General features: G+C 44.3%; 1 protein-coding gene across 1 annotated transcript in view; it reads left to right on the top strand.

Annotated features, from left to right (window-relative positions):
- fah (fumarylacetoacetate hydrolase) overlaps positions 1-24,656 on the top strand; it is a 29,022-nt gene that overhangs the window by 2,173 nt on the left and 2,193 nt on the right. The window contains exons 2-13 of the mRNA XM_033050121.1: positions 3,988-4,098; positions 6,379-6,500; positions 7,489-7,538; positions 8,855-8,945; positions 10,727-10,824; positions 15,305-15,357; positions 17,389-17,488; positions 17,657-17,787; positions 18,732-18,807; positions 19,537-19,583; positions 21,995-22,096; positions 23,031-23,148. Of these exons, the coding sequence (XP_032906012.1) occupies positions 3,988-4,098; positions 6,379-6,500; positions 7,489-7,538; positions 8,855-8,945; positions 10,727-10,824; positions 15,305-15,357; positions 17,389-17,488; positions 17,657-17,787; positions 18,732-18,807; positions 19,537-19,583; positions 21,995-22,096; positions 23,031-23,148 (1,099 nt within the window). The remainder of the gene's footprint in view (positions 1-3,987; positions 4,099-6,378; positions 6,501-7,488; positions 7,539-8,854; positions 8,946-10,726; positions 10,825-15,304; positions 15,358-17,388; positions 17,489-17,656; positions 17,788-18,731; positions 18,808-19,536; positions 19,584-21,994; positions 22,097-23,030; positions 23,149-24,656) is intronic.

The following is a 24,656-nucleotide window of genomic DNA, read 5'->3' as shown; positions in this document are numbered from 1 at the left end:
GCTTTGTTTTTCTTTGGAGATCCAAGGCCCTGACCAAAGATATAGAAGTTCAAAGGTCAAAGTGCAGACACGCTTTCTTTTCACATTCTCGCAAAGTTGAATAATTCACCCCGTCTGGTTACTTTAATATACACAGAAAGTGCTGGACAATTGCAGCCAGTCTGGCAGCAAAAAGTTGTTTCTCTGTAGTGGGAGAGTTCACGTTCACAAGTTATAGGATAGAATTAGGCCATTCGGCCCATCGAGTCTACTGCGCCAGACAATCATGGCTGATCTCTGTCTCCAAATCACATTTTCCTGCCTTCACCCCATAACCCTTGACACCCGTTCTAATCAAGAATTTTGCCATCTCTACCGTAAAAATAGAGGGAACCTACCCAGCTACACCAAGGAGATCAATGATAATCTGCTTCCCTTCATGTGACACAAAGATGCTGCAGATGCTGGAATATTGAGCAAAACAAAGAGTGCGGGAGGAACTCAGCCGGTCGGGCAGTATCTGTGGAGGGAATGGGCAGATGACCCATCAGGTTGGGCCCCTTCTTCCATCTGAAGAAGGGTCCTGACCCAAAACATAACCTATTCATTCCTGAAGAAGGGTTTCGGCCCGAAACGTTGCCTATTTCCTTCGCTCCATAGATGCTGCTGCACCCGCTGAGTTTCTCCAGCATTTTTGTGTACCTTCGATTTTCCAGCATCTGCAGTTCCTTCTTAAACACCTATTCATTCATTCCTGGGCTTCTGCCGTAATTATTTCTGCAAAAATGTGGAATGAATTTGATACAATAAGACAGAAGATGTTGAAAATACTTGTAGAAACATAGAACTGCAGCTGCTGGTTAGTACACAAAAGGACACAAAGTGCTGGAGTGACTCAGCAGGTCAGGCAGCATCACAGAAGAACATGAATAGGTGACTCTTCAGGTTGAGACCTTCCCAAAAGAGGACCCGAAGAAGGGTCTTGATCCGAAACGGCATTTTGTATCCCACAAGGACATACGCTTAACTGGGACCTACATGGCTTCACATTGCAGCAACTTTGACGTGGAGCAGGTGAGAGGAGTTAAAGGGAAGTTGTTCAAAGTGAGGACGTTCAACCAGGTGGAGAAGGGTGGTGGATGCGTGAGGAGTGTGTTGGGTGAGAAGGGCGTTCGATGAGGCAGGAACTGGTTGGACCTCTGCTCTCTGGAAAAAAACAGTCAGGCCAAGGGAGGGAAGATTCAGGACATGGATTGCTCAAAGTTGAAGCAGATAAGCAGCACAACCAGAAACATAAGGTACACAAAAAAAGCTGGAGAAACTCAGCGGGTGCAGCAGCATCTATGGAGCGAAGGAAATAGGCAATGTTAACGGGCCGGAACCCTTCTTCAGATCAGAATCATGTCAGCAGAACATTTAGTAATGTGATGAGAGAGTATTGTGATCTCACTGTGTGGATCAGTGGATGCATTTACTCCCTTTATTTCGCTTTGTCAAAGAATATTATGAAGATAACAGTGCAAGTGGTATCTGCTGGACTATCTGAGGCATTTATCAGTAAACATTCTGTGGGTTACAAATCATCATCAATCATTGTTCGAACCGTCAACATGACCTGAAAAAAATTGTTTGAAATAAGGTAAACTGCAGATAATATGTAACTGATTTATATCTCTGATAGATATAACAGGCAGAGAATATATGCCCCTGTCCCACTTGGGAAACCTGAACAGAAACCTCTGGAGACTTTGCGCCCCACCCAAGGTTTCCGTGCGGTTCCCGGAGGTTTTTGTCAGTCTCCCTACCTGCTTCCACTGCCTGCAACCTCCGGCAACCACCTGCAACCTCCGGGAACCGCACGGAAACCTTGGGTGGGGCGCAAAGTCTCCAGAGGTTTCCGTTCAGGTTTCCTAAGTGGGACAGGGCATTTTAACTGTTAAACTATTCAGCCTGTGAGTTGAAAGAGCTACTGATTCTGTGTCTAACCCTAAAAAATATTTCTATTTGTTTATATAATAATGTTCTCCCTAATGCTGGGGTGGGAAATTGCAAACTTCACGTGGTGCAATCAACGAATGCAATCAACCTGGCGGGCACGATCAAATAAGATCAAATAGAACAAGTTGTCCTACATGTTTAGGCTGTGCACACCATACACAAGAAGTCCCTAATGCTGCTCGTGGATACTCCGGGAGCTGAACTAAGACAGTGATATTTTGCATAATCTTGAATCACTGGAGTTGCTGCTGGAGGAGCAATCACTGTTTTTTTTTTGTGAAAGGAGGGAAACGTCAGGCACATTGGGTGGAGGGGACCTTGCTGGATGCCTTTCCCCAGTGTTCAATCTCAAGCAGAATCGCCAGCCAAATATTATAACGTCCATAACAGGCTTGGCAGCAGCATGGGGTGAGTCAAATGAACAGATGAAGGGCGATGTAATGTCAGGGATAACCAGCTGGAATAGAATATCCTACTGACTCCCACTAAGCAGCTACACATGCATTGACTCACCTTGATCAACATCTCGGGTCGATTCCCAATTATTAAGATTTGGGAAAATATATTATTTTCTTTGGGATTTTGTTCAGGCAACAGATGGTGAAGTACTTTAACTTCCAATATATAAAAACATGAAGTTTTTTTCATTCTCTGAATTATATTGTTTTTTGAAGGAAAAGAGCTTTATTTCATTTCACTTCTTTCTTAAAAGCAGATTAAACTGCAGTGATTCATGCACAGAGTCATACAGCATAGAAACACACGTCCTTCATCCCAACTTGTCCATGCCAATCAAAATGGCCATCTAAGTTAGGCCCATTTGTCCACATCTGACCCACATCCTTCTAAACCTTCCGTATCCATGTACATACCCAAATGCTTTGTTAAATATTGTTATTGTATCTGCCTCAACCACTTATTTGTGTAGGAAGGAACTGCAGATGCTGGTTTAAACCGACAAACACAAAATGCTGGAGTAACTCAGCGGGACAGGCAGCATCTCTGGAGAGAAGGAATTGGTGACGTTTTGGGTCAAGACCCTTTTTCAGACTGATGTCAGGGGAGAGGGAGATACATAGATACATAGGGGAAAGTACCTGGGGAGGGGGTGGTTTGGGTGGGAAGGGGCGAGTTGACCAGGGAGTTGCGGAGGGAACGGTCTCTATGGAAAGCGGAAAGGGGTGGAGATGGGAAAATGTGGCTAGTGGTGGGATCCTGTTGGAGGTGGCCAAAATGTTGGAGGATTATGTGCTGCATGCGATGACTGATGGGGTGGAAGGTGAGGACTAGGGGGACTCTGTCCCTGTTACGATTGGGGGAGGTGGGGGGGGGGGGGAGGGGGAGCAAGAGTGGAGCTGAGAGATATTGATGAGACTTTAATGAGGACCTCATCTATGATGGAAGGGGGGAAACCCGTTCCCTAATGTCCTGGTATAGAACACCTCATCCTGGGCGCTGATGCGACTTAGACGGAGGAATTGTGAGTAGGGGATAGAGTCTTTACAGGAAGCAGGGTGGGAAGGCGTGTATTCTAGGTAGCTGTGGGAGTCAGTGGGTTTATAATAGATTTCCAACCCGTTTGGGCAGCCCATTCCAGCCATGCACCACACACTGCACAAGGACACCCAGGTCCCTCTGAAACCCCACACCTATCCTTCTTACTGAATTATGTTGATGACCTCTGCGCTTTCCATGTTACAGTAGGCTGCACTCACCATGTACGTTACCAAGTAACTTGGTTTGGACTGAATCATATGGACAGGACAGTGGATGGGTGAGAGGTGGAGGGCCCCATCTACAGATATGTGAAATATTCACGGTAAACACATATATAATGTTGGAGAGGGGTAGAATCAGTGTGGGGAGAGTCTGTTGGCTCAACGTGTCCGTCCCAGACCTGCAGGTGAGCTGCAGTTATTTGCTTTAATCCCATCTTCCTTCCATTTCTCTCTTTGAATATTTACCAACATCCGCATTTCTTTATTCTTTGCTTTCTTATTTGTTTTCCAGCCTAACCACAGAATTGGTGTTGCCATCGGAGACCAGATATTGGACCTCAGCGTGGTAAAGCATCTCTTTACTGGCCCCGTTCTCTCCACAAACCAGCATGTATTCACTCAGGTAACAGCCGCATGCAACGTTGCACACAGCGGGTCTTTGTGTGAAATAATCTACGGCTCCTTGGAGTGAGTTAGAAGCCCATCTGGAACAGCGGATACAATAAATGAGGTTGGAGGAGATGCAAGTGAACCTCTGCCCCACCTCAAAAAACTGTTGGGGTCCTTGGATGGAGGTATAGGGACAGGTGTTGATGTATAGGGACAATGTGCTGCAGTGGTACCGCTGGTAGATATGTTGCCCCAAGGCTCCAGCGAGCTCCTTCAATTCTGACCATTGGTGAAGATTGTATGTGTTCAAGAAGGAACTGCAGATGCTGGAAGATCGAAGGTACACAAAAATGCTGGAGAAACTCAGCGGGTGCAGCAGCATCTATGGAGCGAAGGAAATGTATGTAAGGTGAAGATTGTATGTTCTGCCTGTAACTGCACGGGTCCCTTGCAGTGCTCCAGATTCCCCCCATTTGCCAAAGTCTTACCCTACGATATATGAAACACAAAGAACTACCAATACTAGATTATTGAGCAAAACACAAAGAGTTTGAGTAACTCAGCCGATGAGGTGGGTGTTGGGGTGAGAAACAGTTAATACTTCAGGTCAATGACAATCAGAACAGGGTTGAAGATCAACAAATTTTAAATTGTAGAGAAGAAGGAGTGAGAGAGAATAAAGGGCAAACTTCTGATCTGCCTTGTTCAGACTTCTAAATAAGATACTTTTTTCTAAGATTTCTTCAACCATTAAATAATTTAGTCGACGCTATTGAAATATTTATTTCACTCTCCAAATTTGCTAAAACTATCCTGACATAGCTCAGCAGAGGGCACTCCAATCCAACATGACTGGAGATCTGAAGAAGGGTCTCGACCCGAAACGTCACCCATTCCTTCTCTCCAGAGATGCTGCCTCACCTGCAGAGTTACTCCAGCATTTTGTGTCTACCTTCGATTTAAACCAGCATCTGCAGTCCTTTCTTACACATGACTGGAGATCTCCAATGTTGATTTTGGTCTTGTTATCCAGCAGTGGCTAGAACAAGTGTTTTTCTTAGTATGTTTGCATCACTTTCAAGGTCAGTACCGTATATATTGCCATCCTTCATAGCCAAAGTTGAGATGGTGTTGGTGAGCTGCCTGCAGCTCTGTAGGTGAATGTACTCCCAATGTACTACTACAGAGGGAGTTTGGCACTTGGATCCAGCTATGCTGGACTGTGGTGGACATGTTGATTGGGACCTCATGCACCTAGTTACTGCCCAGTCTTTTTTGGTAGTAGAGGTCCCAGCACTGATCCCTGCATATCACCACTGATCACAGATCTCCAATCAGAATAACATCCCTCCACTACTATACTCTGTTATGTGTGGCCAAGCCAATTTTGTATCATTCAAGATTCAAGAGAGTTTATTGTCATGTATCCCAGATAGGACAATGACATTCTTGCTTTGCTTCAGCACAATAGAATTATAGAAGGCATGAATACAGAACAGATCAGTGTTTCCATATACCATTGTATAAATATATACACACATGAAGAAATAAAACAGATAAAGTGCAAATAAACAGATAATGGGCTATTAATATTCAGAGTTTAGTTTGAGTTGTCTACCAAGTCACCATGGATTCAAAATGATGTAATCTTCTGGATCAACCTACCATGAGGGACCTTGTTGAATGTTTTATTGAAGTCCATATCAGACAGTACCCACTATCCTAGCCTCATCGGATGGCACAATGGGCTAAGTGTTCGGCTGGCAACCGGAAGGTAGCCGGTTCGAATCCCGCTTGGAGTGCATACTGTCGTTGTGTCCTTGGGCAAGACACTTCACCCACCTTTGCCTGTGTGTGAATGTGTGTGAGTGATTGGTGGTGGTCGGAGGGGCCGTAGGCGCAGATTGGCAGCCACGCTTCCGTCAGTCTGCCCCAGGGCAGCTGTGGCTACAGAAGTAGCTTACCACCACCGAGTGTGACTGAGGAGTGAATGAATAATGCGATGTAAAGCGCCTTGAGTATTAGAAAGGCGCTATATAAATCCCATCCATTATTATTATTATTATTATTATTATTATCCACAAAAAATTCGGTCAAATCTGAGAAACAGGATCGCCCCCGCATAAATAAATAAATAAATCCATCCCAAATAAGTCCAAGTCCAATTTTCCAAGGTGAGTAAATCCAACCCTGGTGCCTGAGAATCACAAAATAGAGGAGGAGGCCACTCGGCCCATTGTCCTTGTGCTGTTGCATGAATTCTGGTATTCACATGTTTGGGTTTGTTTCCCAGCCGACCCTGAACTCCTTCATGTCCCTGGGACGGGATGCCTGGAAGGAGGCCCGAGCCGATCTCCAGCGACTCCTGTCAGCCAATGAACCAGCTCTGCGGGACAACAAGGACCTGAGGAAGGGGTAAGTCCTGGGCCAGTTTAAATTTGGTGAAGCCTGTTAAACCTGGAAGAAAGTAGAAATCCGAGCGTCAATCCTAGCATGATTGTTATTCCCTCTCACTAACACTGGTGAAAATAGTGAAATGAGCCAGAGATACAAGAGTATGAGCAAAATTAATTTAGAACTGGGACTTGTCAAGAAGCATTAGGAAAGATGAATATAAACCCATTTATTGAGACAGGTTTGGAAGAAGCTCCAAATAGTGTGCAGAGAGAGGGAGAGAGAGGTGGCAGGGTTTGGGAATCAACTCTAATCTTTGGTCTGGGTATCTGAAGATCGTAATCAAAGAGAGATACAGCACAGAAATAGGCCCTTCAGCCCATTCAGTCCTGTAACTCTTCATTCCTTCTCCCTCTGCATTGTAATTGGAGTACTTTGGGATTTAAGCCAAACTCACAGCTTGCACTGAATCAGAGCAATGACCATAGCTTCTCCAGTCAAGTGCTTCATTTGAAGGTTTGCACGGGTTAGATCCCGGAGAGCTGGCTCTGTGGCCAGGTGAGCTGAGACAACTTCTGGATACATTCTGGACCCTGGCCTGCCATCCCCTGGTGTCTAGTGAGCTCTAGAGACTGCAGATGTTGTAATCCCAAACAATAAAAAGGAACTCAGAAGGTCAGGCAGCACCTGTGGAAGGAAAAGGACAGAGGTAGTTTTGGTTAGGGATTCTTCTTGCAGATATTCCTGCCTGCACCCTGGTGGAACCAGAGACCATGTGAAGTTCAGACTGAATCCTGCCATCTGAGGGGACTCACACCCCTGACCACATTGGCCCTTTGGCAATGTTGAGACTGGGCCTCGGTAAAACACTGAGACCATAGGGCGGTGACAGCTCTGAACACCAAGCCACCTGGTTTACGTATGAACTTGACTGTGAAGCAGGACAATCGGACAAGGTTTCGTATGCTGACAGGCGTGTGTGTCACTAAACTCTCTCTGTTGTCTGCAGCGCATTTGTCTCCCAGGATTCAGCCATCATGCACCTCCCAGCTGCGATCGGTAGGTGTGGGTATGTCATTGAAACCTTCCGGATAATGAAAGGCATAGATAGAGTGGACGTGAAGAGGATGTTTCCAGTAATTGGAGAATCTAGAACCAGAGGACACACCAGAGGGGGAATATAATTAAAACTTACAGAATGATGAAAGGCCTGGATAGAGTGGATGTGGAGAGGATGTTTCCACTTGTGGTAGTGACTAATAACAGAGGGTCCAGCCTCGGATTTAAGGGATGTACATTTAGAATGGAGATGAGGAGGAATTTCTTTAACCAGAGGGTGGTGAATCTGTGGGATTCATTGCCACAAAAGGCTATGGAGACAAAGTCAATGGGTATTTTAAAGTGGAGATTGACAGGTTCTTGATTATTAAGGGCGTCAAAGGTTATGGGGAGAAGGCAGGAGAATGGGGTTGAGAGGGAGAAATCGATCAGCCAGGATCGAATGGCGGAGTAGACTCGATGGGCCAAATGGCCTAATTCTGTGCCTATGTCTTATGGTCTTACGGGTCATGCCAGTTCAATGCAATCTTAAGGATTAAGGCTGCGAGGAGAGTGAAAATCAGAGTCATGCATGGATCGACCTGTTCCTGGCTCCAGCGACAGAGCTCCTTCACCTTCCTCTCACTCTGTACAGCTTTGGCGGCCTCTCCACCTGGCAGTGTTGGCTTTCACACCCACTCCCGGGCATCTGGGAGTGGCCACACAAGGCCACAGGGGTACGGCCTCGCCACATCCAACACAATTCAAAATTGTCCATAACTTCACATTGGATTTTAAATCATTAATCCTAAAAACTGGGGAGGGGAAATTGATTTTTTTTTCTAATTTGCACAAGAGCCAACTACAATAAAACATAAAACATCGGAAACACTCAGCAGGTCATCCAGCATCTGCCGTAAGCAGATACAGAGTCAACATTGCAATAGAGCTGCAGCCTTACAATGCTAGAGACCTGGGTTCGATCCTGACCACGGGTGCTGTCTGTACGGAGTACATTCTCCCTGTGACCGCTCGGGTTTTCACCGGGTGTTCCGGTTTCCTTCCACATTTCAAAGACATGCCGGTTTGTTGGTTGATTAACTTCAATAAATTGTCCCTAGTGTGTTGGATGGAACTAGTGTACGGCTGATCACTGGTCAATGTGGACTTGATGGACCAAAGAGCCTGTTTTCACACTGTATTTCTAATGACAGATAGATTGATGAGGCATCCTCTCGCTGCCGCCTTTGCCATCAAATACTCTATGAGAGTAGAAATGACTGAGAGTTTGATTAGCATGAGCCATTCCCTGTTTAATTGTATTGTCTGATTTTTAGGAGATTACACGGACTTCTATTCATCCCGCCAGCACGCTACAAATGTTGGAGTCATGTTTCGAGGAAAGGACAATGCCCTCATGCCCAACTGGTTAGTGCCTCTCCTCTCACCTGCATCTACATTCGTCAACTGGGCTGTTCTAGATGTAGCTTTCGAGCTACATTGCACTAATGTAATTGTACCCATCTCTACCATGCAGCATCTGTGGAGGGAGTAGACAGGTGACGTTTCTCAGTCTGGTGGCATCTCTGCTATGCCTTGTGGTGCCGGCTGCAGGTGCTTTAAGTATCAGAAATGTGCAGAAGGGCAGTGGTCATTGTGTGCTCGGTGGACCATGAGTTTTTTTCGTGTTCATTTCCTAGGTCTGCACAAAACTAGAGAGGCTTCAATTTACAACAGAAGTCTTTAATGCTTTACTCAATGCTGGCAGCAAGACTACTCAAAAATGGCTGCCCACACTGTCTACAGACTGGATAAACTATATACAAAACATCTCCCTTTGTCCAGTGCAGCGCCACCTGCTGCACCGGAGGAGCAACGGGTCCTCCCACCCCACACAGTCCACCAAACATCACAGTTTCCATTTTTTTTTTTTTTTACGACCACGTGCACAGAGTTGATCACAGATCAGCCACAATCTAATGCACTGGCAGAACAGAGGGGGGCCCTGGTGTAGGCAAGCACACTGCCGTAAGTAGTTATACTTGATCTCTGGTGTGAGAGCAAGAAAGGGGAACAACCTTTCGGACTTTAAAAGGAGGTCATTCCATATTTGAAGATTTATTAAATGGTTAATGATTTGGTGAAGATAGATTTGGAAAATTAGCCAACAAACCCAAGTTGTTGGTTTGACAAATAACAGGAAAGTTTAGACTAAACACTAGTGATTCACATAGTTAGTTAGTTTAGTTTATTGTCACATGAACCGAGGTACAGTGAAAACATTTTTTTTGTATTAGCTAACCAGTCAGCAAAAAGACTACATAATTACAATCGAGCTGTCCACAGTGTACAGATACATGATAAAGGGAATAACGTTTAGTGCAAGATAAAATCCAGTGGAGTCCAATTAAAGATAATCCGAGGGTCTTCAATGAGGTAGATAGTAGCTCAGGACCGCTCTCTAGTTGTTGGTAGGATGGTTCAGTTGCCTGATAACAGCTGGGAAGAAACTCTCTGAATCTGGAGGTGTCTCTGAAACTCTCTGAATCAGAATCTTGCTTCTGGATGGAGAAACAGAAATGAGTTAACTTTTCTCCCAATTTAATATATTGTGAATGATATACTTAACACATCAGGGTTCGGAGGTCCATTTAAACCAGGACATCGGGAGCTCGCGGGTCCGGGGGGAGAGACCGCTTCCCGGAGCTCCCGCAACGTGACTTCTCCAGGGGTTGGAACGACCCGGAGTGGGGACGTATATCGCCCGGCACAGCTTCATGGCCGTGGGACATTCCAGCGCCCGCCGGGTGCTCCAACTTTGTGACTTTTAGACCGGGAGCGGGGCCGTAAATCGCCCGGCACGGCCTAAAATGGCCGTGGGACTTATCATCGCCCGCCTGGGGCTTGGACATCGGGAGAGAAATGGAGAACAGGGGAGAGAAAAGACTTTGCCTTCCATCACAGTGGGTTCACTGTGATGGATGTTTGGGTGAATTAAATTGTGTGTATGTCTGTAGGAAATTGTCTTTGTTTGTATGGCTGTGGAAACAGAATTTCGTTTGAGCCTCACTGAGGCTCAAATTACAATAAATGGTATTGTATTGAATAAGTTCCCACGCAATCAGGTGAATAAGTTTATCATGTATGGTCACAGAATGAAGGTTGGTGTTGTAGACTTTAAACCAATATTCTGCGCATTACAATCTCAGGCTGCATCTACCTGTTGGTTACCATGGTCGCGCCTCGTCCGTCATTGTGTCTGGGACCTCCGTCAGAAGACCCCAGGGCCAGATGAAACCCGATGATGGTAAGTATGAGACAACGAGGATTTAAGCTGAGTGAATAGCTGGCTGGCGAGAGCGCTTGAAGTACAATGAATGCGTCTTAAAATCGACTTAAAAAGTATGTTGAATTAATTAATTATTTCATCCAAGGTGACTTCAGGAAGGGCAGTTGGAGCTTGGATTATACCTGTACATGTAGTGGCTTTATTGATCGGTGTTGAATCTGCCTCTCCTAATGTCATCGTGATAGATCTACATGACCCCATCATATTGATTTTATGTTCTGAATGCCCTTCAGTTGCTAATGAAAGTGTAAAATACCCAGTGTTTGACACCATTTAATAGAAAATTATCTTCATAATTCTAAACACTTGTGAGAGGGTGAAATAATTCAACTAAACATGCACAATATCCAAAATATCTTGCGTCAGACAAGAGACGATATCTAAGGGCAGCTTAGCAGAAGCTCAGAGAGAGAGTTCAGTTTAGTTTAATGTCATGTGTACCGCTGTACAATGAGAAGCTTTTGTTGTGTGCTTACCAGTCAGCAGGAAGACTGTACATGATTACAATCCATCCATTTACAATGTATAGATACATGATAAGGGAATAACGTTTAGTGCAAGGTAAAGCCAGCACAGTCCAATCAAGGATAGCGGGAGGGTCATCAAAGAGGTAGATAGTTCAGTCCTGCTCCCTGGTTGGTGGTGGTTTTTAGTGTGATCTAAAGGAGGTACAAGAGATGGAGAGGGTTTTTGGAGGGAATTCCAGAGCCTTTTAAACTGAAGACATGCCAGATCATTATGTACTGAGTAAATACTGGGGTGCACTGATGTCAGAATGGATGGAGTGCAGATATTTAAGGTTGTCAGGCTGGAGGAGATCGTGTGAACAAATGATTCTGGAGTAGGAGGAGGCTATTCGGCCCTCGATACTGGCCCACCATTTAATAAGATTGTGGCTGATCAGATTACAACCTTATCTCTTCATTCCTCTCCTTTCCCCCTCCCCTTCCCCACAATGGATCAGTTTCCATTCTCCTCACTCTATCATGAATCCATATACTTCTGCTTAAAAATATTCAAAAACTTCCATTATATTTTGAAGAAGAGAGCTCTAAAGTTCCAAAAGAGGGCAGCACAAGGGCAGCTGTAGATTGCAGCGCCAGAGACCCAGGTTCAATCCTGACTACGGGTGCTGTTCATACGGAGTTTATACATTCTGTGACTGCGTGGGCTGTCTCCGGCTGCTCCGTTTTCCTCCTGCACTCCAAAGATATACAAGTTTGTAGGTTAACTAGCTTTGCTAAAATTGTAAATTGTCCCTAGTGTGTAGGGTGATCCCTTATTTTTATAAAATAAATCTTATTCTGGATTCTCCCACAAGAGGAATGGCCCTCTCCACTCTCCACTCAGTCAAGAATCCTCATGATATTATTTGTTTCATTCAAGCGCACTCACTCATCCAAATTCCAGTGGATACAAGCCAAGCCTTGCCCATCCAACCTTTCCTCATAAGCAACCCACCCTGTTCTGTATATTAGTCAAGTAAACCTTCTGTGAACTACTTCCAACTCAGTAACAGCGCATACTGGACTCAATACTGCAGGCATCATCTCACCAGTGCTCTATACAACTGAAACATAACGTCCCTCCTTATGCATTCAATCCCTCCAGCTATAAACACCGAGGTACGGTCGTGGAGGGATTAGGACATAACAATATCAACTTTAAGCTTGTGGAATTTCAGATCACAAACCTTTGATGTCAGCAAACTCCGGGTCTCCAGAGGCTGATGAGAGGGAGGACTTGGAGGCAAGGATTTATGGCCTCGTCTACATCGGCATAAACAAGGATAGACTAGGTGCCCATTTCTGTGTGACTATCCATGTAGCTTGGATACCGTTTAAGCATTCAATGCCAAATGATGCATCGCACAATTTCAAGGTCACCTCATTAATCCCTTTCGTTCCTGCTCATTCAAGTGAAGGGCTGCCAGGTTTGATGAATGGAGTATGTTTCTAATTGTGACTGGATGCAGAATCTCATTACTTCTCTCTAAACCCAGTACCGTGGCTTTCCCCGACCCTGGCCATCGAGCTTCCAGTCCCATCCCTTACTGCAGTGATTTTGTTCTGTGAACCAGACCTGCTCAGAGTTAAATTAAGACTAGCAATCTGACTTCATACAGGTTCTTTGGAAAGTTAAGTGCTGCAAATCTCAAGCTCTCAGTAATGGGAGAACATTCATTGTGAAATTAGTTGTTTTGCTGTGGTTTTTAGACTGCTATCGAGCCCTGCCCTGATGTAGCAAGTGAATCATTAAATCTCAGTTCAGATCTAATGATCATTTCCTGGATGAATTGGAGCCAATTGCAATGATTACATAGATACATAGAAAATAGGAGACGGAGGAGGTCCTTCGGCCCTTCGGGCTTCTCCACCATTCAGTAGTAGCATGGCTATTGATCCACTTTAATACCCTGTTCCCACCTTCTTCCCAGATCTCCCCAACCTTTGAGAATCAAAATATACATCTACTGCATATTAGATATCCATGAACATATTTGAAACCTCCACACCCCTCTGAGAACTGCGAACGTTCACCATCCTCTGAGTGCAGAAATTTCTCTGGAAATTGGTTCTAGGTACATAACTCCATGAAAGTGGCAATGCAGATAGACTGGGTGGTGACGGAAGTGTTGAGCATTCATCACGTCAGCCCATTGAGTACAAGAGTTGGGATGTCATGTTACAGTTGTACAAGATTCAAAAGAGAGTTAGATAGAGCTCTTAGGGCTAGCAGAATCAAGGGGTCTGGGGAGAAGGCAGGAACGGGGTACTGATTGTGGATGATCAGCCATGATCACATTGAATGGCGGTGCTGGCTCGAAGGGCTGAATGGCCTCTTCCTGCACTTATTGTCTTTGTATCTATAAGATGTTGGTGAGACCATCCATGGCATGTTGTGTTTGACCTGCTAAATGAAGGATGTCATTAAGCTGGATATGGTGCAGAAAAGATTGACCAGGATGTTACTGGGACCAGAGGGCTTGAATTATAAGGAGAGGGTGCAGAGACTTTATTCCTTGAGTGTAGATGGTTGAGGGGTGATTTTATAGATAGATATAAAATCATGAGCGATAAAGATAAGGTGGATGGTCACATTTTATTCAGAGTAAGGGAGTGTAACACCAGTGGACATAGATTCAGGGTGTGAGTGGAATCATTTATAAGGTCTCTGAGCAATAACATTTTCACATAGAGGATGGTGGGTATGTGGAACAAACTTCCAGCAGAAGGGGTAGAGGCAGGTACAATTACAATGTTTCAGAGACATCTGGACAGGCGGATAGAAGGGCTTTGGAAGGATATGGGGCAAACATGGAGAAATGGGACAAGTTCAGAGGGACTTCTTGGTCGGTGTGGACGAGTTGGCCTAAAGGGCCTATTTCAATGCTGTGTAACTCTCTGACTCCAAATGGCAAACCTCCTCTCCTGAGGCCCTGTCCTCCAGTACTAGACACCCCAGCCATGCAGAACCACCTCCTGCAACCAATGTACATTTTTTTGTGTTGAATGTTGTTTAGAGAAGTTACCAGTGAAAGCACAATGAAGATGTCAGCACTGTTATCATGCTTGAAAATTGCTACAAAATGAATACTTTGAAGAAATACTTTGAGGAATAAAGGTGTACACTATTTTCTAAATGGGTTGAGAATCCAGAAGTCAGAGGTGCTTAGGGACTTGGGAGTGTTGTTGCAGGATTCCCAAAATGTTAATCTGCAAGTTGAATCGGTGGTAAAGAAGCCAAGCTCAATGCTGGCATTTATTTCAAGAGGACTTGTTTACAAAAACAGCAATGTAATGTTGCGATGTAATAAGGCGATGGTAAGGACGCATTTGGCAGTATCGTGAGCAATTTTAGGCACCATATTTGAGGAAGGATGTGCTGGTTCGTGAGAGGGTCCAGAGGAGGTTTACAAGAATGATCCCAGGAATTAGTAGGTTAACCTACGATCGTTTGTCAGCACTGGGCCTGTACCCGCTGGAGTCTAGAAGAATGAGGGGGGACCTCATTGAAACATACAGAATAGTGAAAGGCTTGGATAGAGTGGCTGTGGAGAGGATGTTTCCACTAGTGGGAGAGTCTAGGACTAGGGGTCATAGCCTCAGAATTAAAGGTCGTTCTTTTAGGAAGGAGATGAGGAGAACAATCTTTAGTTAGAGGGTAGTGAATCTGTGGATTCATTTGCCGCAGATGGCCGCAGAGGCCAAGTCAGTGGATATTTGTAAGGCAGAGATAGATAAATTCTTGATTAGTACGGGTGTACGGGGTTATGGGGAGAAGGCACGAGAATGGGGTTGGGAGGGAGAGATAGATCTGCCATGATTGAATGGCGGAGTAGATTTGATGGGCTGAACGGCCTAACTCTACACCTATTCCATATGATCTTAATAATTGTCTTGGTGACACTTATGACTGAAGAATGTTTCCTTTGCAGCAAAGCCGCCGGTATTTGGAGCTTGCAAACTTTTGGACTTTGAGTTGGAGATGGTAAGTCCTGTTCATTCCATCGTGGCATGGAGCAGCAGTGAGGTGGGTTTTCAACCACGGTGTAGGCCAGTGATTGGAAGCAAGACTCATTACAGATAGTCCAGAGAGTCAAAGTAAAATGTAATGTAAAAAGCTTCTGCCAACTAGAGAATTCACTTTGAAACATAACAGCAATCTGAGTGGGTGGTGGACACAGAGGCACTCACAGTGTTTAAGAACTACCTTGAATCACCAAGGCAGAGCTGGCTATGGACCATGTGCTGGTAAATGGGATCCATATGGATGGATATTCGATGGCTAGCATGGATAACATGGGCTGAAGAGCCTGTTTTAATGCCACAGTGGCACAACTAGTACAGGTACAACGTTGATAGCTCCAGAAGCCCCAGTTCAATCCTGACCTTGGCTGCTGTCTGTGTAAAGTTTGCATGTTCTCCCTGACTCTGTCAAAGAGAGAGAGAGAGGGAGAGAGTGGGAGAGAGAGAGAGACCTCCCTCTCCCCATCGCAGGTTTGACAAACACTCAGCTACTGGGACAAAACCTGAGACCACCAGTGCCACCGTGTGCTCAAGACTGGACAGCCAGGAAGAAGCCCTAAACAGCCAGTGCCTCCACCTGAGGCCATAACTGAGTGGCAATGGCAAGCCTGAGATGCCAATGCCTCTTCCTGCCCTCGGGCAATGAGGGACCGTGGCCGCACAGAGGCAAAGACTGAGCCGCCAGGATAAACTTGAGACCGCCAGCACCTCCTCTTGAAGCAACGGTGAACTGCAGGGAGAAGTCTGAGGTCACCACACCTTCTCCTTCGAGCAACAAGACTGAACTGCTGGGACAACCCCGATACACACATGCCCTGATGACGAGGTACATGTAGTCCTGGTCCCTCTGACCACTCTAAATAAAATATATCACGCGAGTTCACCCCACTGGGAATGCCGGTGTGGTAACTGTCAAAGCCCGGCATCATCCCTGACCCCACTTACCCCATATAATCTGTATGAATTACTGAGATGCTCTGTATATAGTTGAAGTCCACAATGGGAGTTGTGTTATCCCTATTGTGCTTCTGGTTTCCTGGTTTATATAATATCCTGTAACATCATTGTTGTTTAGGAGCCTACAGATGATTGTAACCAAGTTTCGCTGTCCCTTGCTGCTTCCTCGCTCCAACTTTACTAATGTTACTTTTCAAGTTTCTGAGCCAAGTTCTTCTCTCTGTAATGCCATCCTGTCGTCTTTCTCTATTCTAAAGGTTAAGTATCTTGAAACATTTAATTCCCAGCCCTGGTCACTTTGCAGCCTTATCTCCATAATGGCTATTAGATCATGGCCATTTATTTATACCTCTGCCAAAAAATTGTCTATCTTCTCACAAGTGCTGCATGTAATCAGATAAAGCCTTCAGTTCTGTTTCTCTAATGTTTTCTCTACTCCATCTCTACACTTACTTTTGTATGCACTGTCCCTTCCTGACATTCTCCGGTCTTCATTACTCATTTCATTTGGCCTTTCTCTTTAGGTTTCTAAACTAAGGTTTCTCATCTTATGCTGCACTCTTCCCCCTCTCCCAGCCAAATCCAATAGTTTAGAGCCTTGAATGCAGCCTGATTAGATATCCTTGAACATATTTGAAAACTCTGCCTCCACAGGTATTTTGAAACCAGTCTTGAAAGTGACACTTCCCCAGAAACAAGGCTAGTTCAACACGCTTTGTTCTTATGTAGGAAGCAACTACAGATGCTGGTTTTGCATCCTTATATCCCTGTCATTCGCACATCTGCCCAGATAACAATGGGCCATTATGGAATCCACCCTTCCTGACCATCTGTTGCCTGCCCTGTTTTGTTCTGGTCTTCTCCATCTTCCAGTCTGAAGAAGGGTTTCCGACTCGAGGCATCTCCTATTCCTTCTCTCCAGAGATGCTGCCTGACCCGTTGAGTTACTCCAGCATTTTGTGTCTACCGATGCCTTGTCATTGATCAGAATGAAAACAAAATGTGTCATTTTCATCTCTGTTTCTTCTTAAATTAGGGCTTCTTTGTCGGACCAGGCAACACGCTGGGAGAGCCTATCCCCGTATCCCAGGCCCACCAGCATATCTTTGGCATGGTTCTCATGAATGACTGGAGCGGTAAGACTAACTATTGGTTATTGTCTGACAGGTCAGGTGTGGTGTCAATGTGGAGGGATGTGCAGGCCAAACCACTTGGGCCCAGCACAAATGACCCACCTCCATGTACCTGTGCTGTACTGTTCCAATTCTAATTCTTCACGCTGATACTGGTTTGGTATGTTGCAGCTCGCGATATTCAGAAGTGGGAGTACGTTCCCCTTGGACCATTTCTGGGGAAGAGTTTTGGAACAACCATATCTCCCTGGGTCATAACAATGGAAGCTTTGATGCCTTTCGCTGTGTCCAATCCAGTACAGGTAAACGGGAAGATTACGGAGTAATGAACTGAATTTGTATCAATTTAACCATAGAAGTGTTATCTGATTTGATAGATATTGAAGTATTATCTATTTATAGTATAACCATATCTGATTTATATGATTAGAATGAAATCTTTGCTTTGACGTGGTCATTGGAGAGGCAAAGAATCAGAAATATCTACAGCACAGAAACACTCTCTTATGGAAATTGTAGCCCTTCGGACTAACTCGTTCATGCTAATCAAGTTGCCTAACCAAGTTAATTCCATTTGCCTCTCATACTTTTCCTGGTTGCTCCCCGCACCCACCCAATGTTGCCAGACATGACCTTGAACCCAGTTTTGAACAAGGGTTATTGAGCCTTTTCCAGCAATTCTAAATCTAGGGAATATTGGGTAATTGTCACATTCTTCCACAGTTGCATTCCCACCTTCCTGAATGTGGCTTGTTTTCTCTGTACCTTCCCCTCGTCAACACAGTCTTCTCTGCAAACCTTCTTTGCACTCAGAGTGTGACGCAATCCTACTTCCTTGCAAAGACGGCTACACAGTGCTTATTTACAGTACTAATCCAGCTTTGACCCCCTTGCTAGTTTAGAAGACCAATAGCACTACTGTACCGAGTCTCGATTCTGCGGGCCGATTCTGTCCCACTTGGCAATTTTTTTCGGCGACTGCCGGTGTCATATCAGTGTCGCCAAAAGATTTTGAACATTTCAAAATCCAGTGGCGACAAGAATAGTGTTGCGCCACTCGATAAAACACCGCGCGTCATACGTCATCACGCCGCATCACACCGCAAATGTTTCCGTGACCTGATACGTCAGTCAATGATGCTGGCAGTCGCCAAAAAAATGGCCAAGTGGGACAAGCCCTATTTTAAGTATCTACTAATGCAGCTTGGACTGCCCACTTAATTCTATTGATGTTTGCACTGTGTAGGATCCCAAGCCTTTACCCTATCTGTGCAGTGATGATCCATATACATTTGACATCAACCTTTTTGTTTCTATTAAAGGTGAGTTATGCAGAAACCTTTAAGTTGTCATACATAATTTTTTTTAAATTCGGTGCAACAATTTAAATTGAGAAAACTTAAAAACAATAATGTTTTATTAACGTTAATGACAACTTGCTCTGGCGAAGAACCACCATGGACATGATGGGCTGATTGGCCTCGTGTACTGTAACCATTCTGTGATGCTATTGGGGCAGTGACAAGAATGTCATGTAAAAAGGAATTAGAAAATAATATTTGAAAAAACATTATTAATGGAAAGAAAGTTCTGGAAAAGGAATTAGAGAAGACAACACCAGATAAGAGCTAGTCTAGGAGCATTCAAATTGGGCTGAATGGCCATGTTTGCTCCAGTGATGTTTCTACAGTCATGCCTGTAGAGTATCTCACTGGATTTACTGGTGAAAATGACCTTTTGTTCTGTTGGAAAGTTTTTGTCTTGGTGAGAAGTAAAGTTGGGTGGAACATACCATTTGTTTTAAGGGACAATCTATCTTCTATTTATACTGAGGATGATTGCTTAGGGGAGGAGGAGTAACATAACAGTGACTTGATAAGATTTAACATTCAGTCCACTTGTGTGCAAGGGTCTGTTAAAAAGTTAAGTGAAGGTAAATATAGACCGTGTTCTCTGGAGCAACTTTTTATTCCATTTGAATCTGTTAATATGATATTTCAAAATGGTAACATTTAATCTTGCTTCAAGAATGTTTTCTGTGTTGGAGGCAGGCAAAGAAATGGCTGAAAAGGCGACGGTCTGTCGGTCCAACTTCAAGGTGAGATTGGGGCCCTGCAGCCTCTCATTATCCAGTCATAGAATCCTGTAGCACCACAAGTTTTCAATCAGTTCACCTTCTCCCAATCTGCTCTTTGCACGAGCTATCCAAACAGTCCCATTCCCTTGCAATTTTTCAAGAACCATGAAAAATTCAAGTACATTTTCTGCTCCCTTGTAAAGGTTATAGGTGAGTCTGCTTTGTTATCCATTCTGGGAGTATGTCCCTGACCCTGACCCTCCCTGTGATTCCTGAGACCTCTGTACTCTGCTACCCAGCCTTCAGCCCAAAGAAATACATGCCCAAAGTTGAATTGCACATAAGTTTGGGTAATGGATGGGTAATGGACCGATACCAAATCTGAGACTCTCTCTCTCCCCCCCCCCACCCCCCTCCCAAAACAATATGAACTTCCCTAAAGAAAGCATGAGTGTGATTTTAACTTTCAGTGGTGGGTGGTGGGCGGTAGTCACGATCAGACTGGAGATGATTCAGTGTTCTGATTCCCAAACTCTGCAGTGGGTTCATTAAAATAAAACTCATTTAAAATGCCGACTGCTCTATGTAAGATATGCTCCAGCGATGTCCTTTTACAACAAGCAGGATCCGGTAGTTGCACGGTACGGTGCAGCTTGTTGCACGGACTACTAATGATTAACATCATAAATCATAACCCTATTGATCCAAAATCTCCCATAAGTGAATAGAATGTGCCCCGCATGATAACAAGATCATGTTGGACACCGCACATCTTGAGGAAATGCGATTCCTCCTAATAGATAAATCAGGCCAATTCATAACGAGTTGGTCTCCATTTGTCGTCTTTTTGGAATCACATGGTGCAACACAATTGTAAAAGCTAACTGTTTCAGGACTGGACGAAGGATGGTCAAGATTATAAATAATGATCTCCTTACTTTTTTTTATTTCTTACTCTCTTTTTCCTATTTTCTTTTCTTCAACTTTCTTCTTTCATTCTTTTCTTTTTCTTTTTCACACACTATATATCTCACGTTTTTCTATCCTTTATTATCTAATTTCTTTTTCTTATTCTTCTTTATTATAATTTAAAAAAAATAAGAAGCTGTACATAAAATGTATTATGAAAATATATATTAGGCACTTTGGTGCCATACGATTGTACTTCTAATAAAATAAAATAAAATAAAAAAAATAAAAATGATAAAAATGATAACAAGATCAGCAAGTATCCATCAAAGGATGGAAAATGAGAACGGGTTTAGGGTGAATCAGACCAGGAAATGTCAGGTCCAGTTTCCTGAGGGGTGGGAATGTCACCAGGAGTTCAGTGTTCACCCTGCATTAGACCCAATGAACTAAAAATGAGATGCAAATAGACCTTGTCTCATCTAATTCAAGGATAACTATTTACACCATTGAGATAATTTCTACATCTGATCACCCTAGTGAAACGATCCCTTATCTTCAATAGGCTGAAGAGAATCCCAGCTCCTCATGTCTGTCCACATTACTGAGTCTCTAAATGCCAAGTTTGTGAGATCTTCTCTTAAGGCTCTGCTGGAATAGCTACTGCACGCTCCCTTACTTTCAATGTTTCCAACGTTGGGTTTCAGGGTGGGCTACATGAGGTGGTCTTGTAGTGGGAACCACAGTGTTTGGCAGGATAATGAAACAAGCTCTAATTCTCCCTAGATTTTTATGATCTGCCATTGTAACTGTAGTGGGACATCTTCAGAGCTCAAAGCAAATAGCAACAGGCATAGAGTGAGTTTGTGTGATGGAAGACTGGGTAGATCTGTCCATGCGTTCTGTTGGTTAAGTGCATGGAATAAGATTTGGATGAGCACTGCTGATGCAAAGCTTCATCTGTCAGGAGCAGTGATGGACATCTTGCTGACGTTCCATCAAATGACTGGGCCAAAAAGTGGTGGCTGCAGGTCTCACATTGAGATCTACAACGATAGATGATTCTGCCCATACCCTAATGCACCCCCATCCCATTCACCCAACACACCATCCTTGTTCTCAAACCCCTCCACATCCTCAGTTTGTCTGTAGGACTTTCTCCGGCTCCACCACCCTCCAACATCTCTGCCTTCCTGCAGATTTTGTATTTCGCCCATCCTTAATTCTCATCGGTCCACAATTGGTAATCGCGTCACCCAGCCTGAACTGCAGATTCCCTCCATAAATCCTTCCCCCTTGCTATGTCCCTCTACTTCATTTCCTAAACCATGTCCTTTCAGTTACTCCTGACCTTCCCTCAACTCCTGACCTAGCTCAGTATCAGATGTTTTTTGGCAAGGCCTTCAAGAATGGTCTTTGGATCTTATAGTATTATTAAAGATTACAATAAAGGGTTTTGTTGTTGAGTGGTTTTCCGTTTTAAACAAAAATGAATCTTTCTTCTCATCTTCACATCTCTTCAGAACATGTATTGGACCATGAAACAACAGCTGGCTCACCACACAGTTAATGGTTGCAACATGAGGCCTGGAGATATGCTGGCCTCTGGAACAATCAGTGGCTCTGTGAGTATCAGAGGTCTTTCTGCAATAGAGTTATATAGCATGGAAACAGCCCTTTGACCCAACTCATCCATGCCAACCAAGAAGCACATAAGCTAGTCCCATATCGGCTGTCAGGGGTTATGGGGAGAAGGCAGGAGAATGGGGTTGAGATGAAAAGATGGATAGATCAGCCATGATTGAATGGCGGAGTAGACTTGATGGGCCGAATGGCCTAATTCTGCTCCTATAACATATAAACTTAAATAATGTAATATGCTTCTCACAACTAACAGGAGGCTATTTGGCCTGTGAGCCTATGTTTACTCTCAAATCAACCTAGCCCCTCCCTTGAATGCTCATCAACTGTCTCCTGATTCTTCTGCCACCCCCCTACACTATCAGCAATATATAGTGGTCAGTTGACCTACCAGCCGGCACATCTTTGAGATGTGGGAGAAAACTGGAGCACACAGGGGAAACCCATGCAGTCTCGGGGAGAATGTGCAAACTGCAGTCAGACAATGTTCTAGAACTCAATGGGCTGAAGGGCCTGCTTACATGCTGTATGTGTTTATGGCACATGGATGGTCAGCACGGACTCTGAGATTTCATGCTGTACCACTCTATGATGCATGGATGGTTGACATGGACTTAAAGGTCCGACGTGCTTGTTTCCGTGTTGTACATCTCCATGAAACATGGAGCGCACACTAGCTACAGTTTCCCTGCAGTTGCTTAATGAGGACAAAGGATGAATATTTGTTGACATACTGTTTGTTAATTAATTCAGTTTATCAAATATTTGTTATTGTTCGATAGTGTTTAGGTTTTCATTTCTTTCAAAAATAAATAGTTTTACAGTATTCTTAATTGCCATTTTTTTTGAGTTTTTAAAAAAACATTCTTGAGGTTGTCACGCTGCATGTAATGGAACCGAGATGGTCATGTTTTCCAGAGCCCGGACAGCTTTGGGTCAATGCTGGAGTTGTCGTGGAAGGGAACAAAAACCATCGACCTGGGCAGTGGGCATCAACGCAAATTCCTTCAGGATGGTGATGAGGTTATCATGACTGGTGAGCTCAAAGAGAAAATGGCATTGGGTCTCATCCTTGTCCTAAATCGGCCTTACAGGGAGAAGTCGCGCAGGGCTGTGAATACAGGCTGGTTTGCATCAAGTGTAAAGCAAACCTGGGCCCACATCTGCTGAAGCTGTTGGTCAGTGTGTCCTCAGTTCTCCAGCCCCCCTGCCCCTCAGCCCTGGTATATGTACATGACACATAAAGCTCTGTGTGGGAGTCAGAGAATCATATAATAGGGAAACGGGCCCTTTGGCCCAACTCGTCCATGCCGACCAAGATGCCCAACTAAGCTAGTCCCACTCAGTCCATATCCCTCTAAAACTTTCCTTTCCATACACCTGTCCAAGTGTCTTTTAAAATGTTTTCCTTATACGTGCCTCAACCAGCTCCTCTGGCAGTTCATTCCACATACCCACCACCCTCTGAGTGAAAAAGCTGCCCCTCAGGTTTCTATTACATTTTTCCCCTTTCACCCACACCCATGTCCTCTGGTTCTTGATTCCCCGACCTGGGTAAATGACTGTGCATTTGTCCTATTAACTCTCCTCAATGAAGTGCCTCAAATCCATTACAATTGACCCTGATGGATCCAACCTTGATTCATCCACCAGAGCTGAGGATTAGACCACAACACTGACATTAGGTGGTCTGATCATCCTGAAATGACTGTCACTTAAGCCTATCTGCAGCCAAATCAATGCATTTCAAAAAACAGCTGAGAGCACTGGTAAGTGATGCTTCTAGGCTCAGACAGTCCCAATTGAAGGATTGAAGATGTTTCTACAATCCCTGTGTCTCTAGCCACATCCTGCCAAGCCATCAGCAACAAAGCATACCATGTCTGTGCTGTCTACAAAGAATAGGGCAAATGCAATATGTCCACTTGCACAGCCCACAAACTAATGTCAGTCATCAACAAAGTGACAGAATAGGTTCAAGCAAGCCAGGAATCTGTCAGGGCTGCTCAATTTGGGTTGTCAGGAACACTTGGCTCGTTACTGCTCGAATGCAAACTGGACAGAAACACAGTTCCAGGGGTAAGGTATCAGACATGCCTTCGATGTCAAACTAATTAGTGATGGAATGTGAATAATATTCAGATTTGAGTCGATGAGTGTTTCACACAGATGTCTAATGTCTCATCATCATCAACATCCCTGGGTCACCTTTAGTCAGAAGCTATTGGACTGCTATGTCAATACTGCTGCATTGAGAATGGGTCAGAGGCTGGGTATCCTACAGCAAGTGACACACCACCAAACACCTCGAGATCTTTTCATCATCTACAGGACACGTCAGGAATGTGATGGAGCACCCTCCACATGCAGCTCCATAGATGCTCGACATTATCCAAAATCAGTTCAGTTTAGTTTATTGTCACGTGTACTGAGGTACAGTGAAAAGTTTTTGTTATGTGCTAACCAGTCAGTGGAAAGACAATACATGATTAGTTGATTACAATCGAGCCGTCTACAGTGTATAGATACATGATAAGGAAATAA

This window comes from Amblyraja radiata, chromosome 34 (genome assembly GCF_010909765.2).
Source record: "Amblyraja radiata isolate CabotCenter1 chromosome 34, sAmbRad1.1.pri, whole genome shotgun sequence".
Classification (NCBI taxonomy): Eukaryota; Metazoa; Chordata; class Chondrichthyes; order Rajiformes; family Rajidae; genus Amblyraja; species Amblyraja radiata.
The sequence above is the reverse complement of the archived record's forward strand: the minus strand, read 5'-3'. Positions and strand labels throughout refer to the sequence as shown.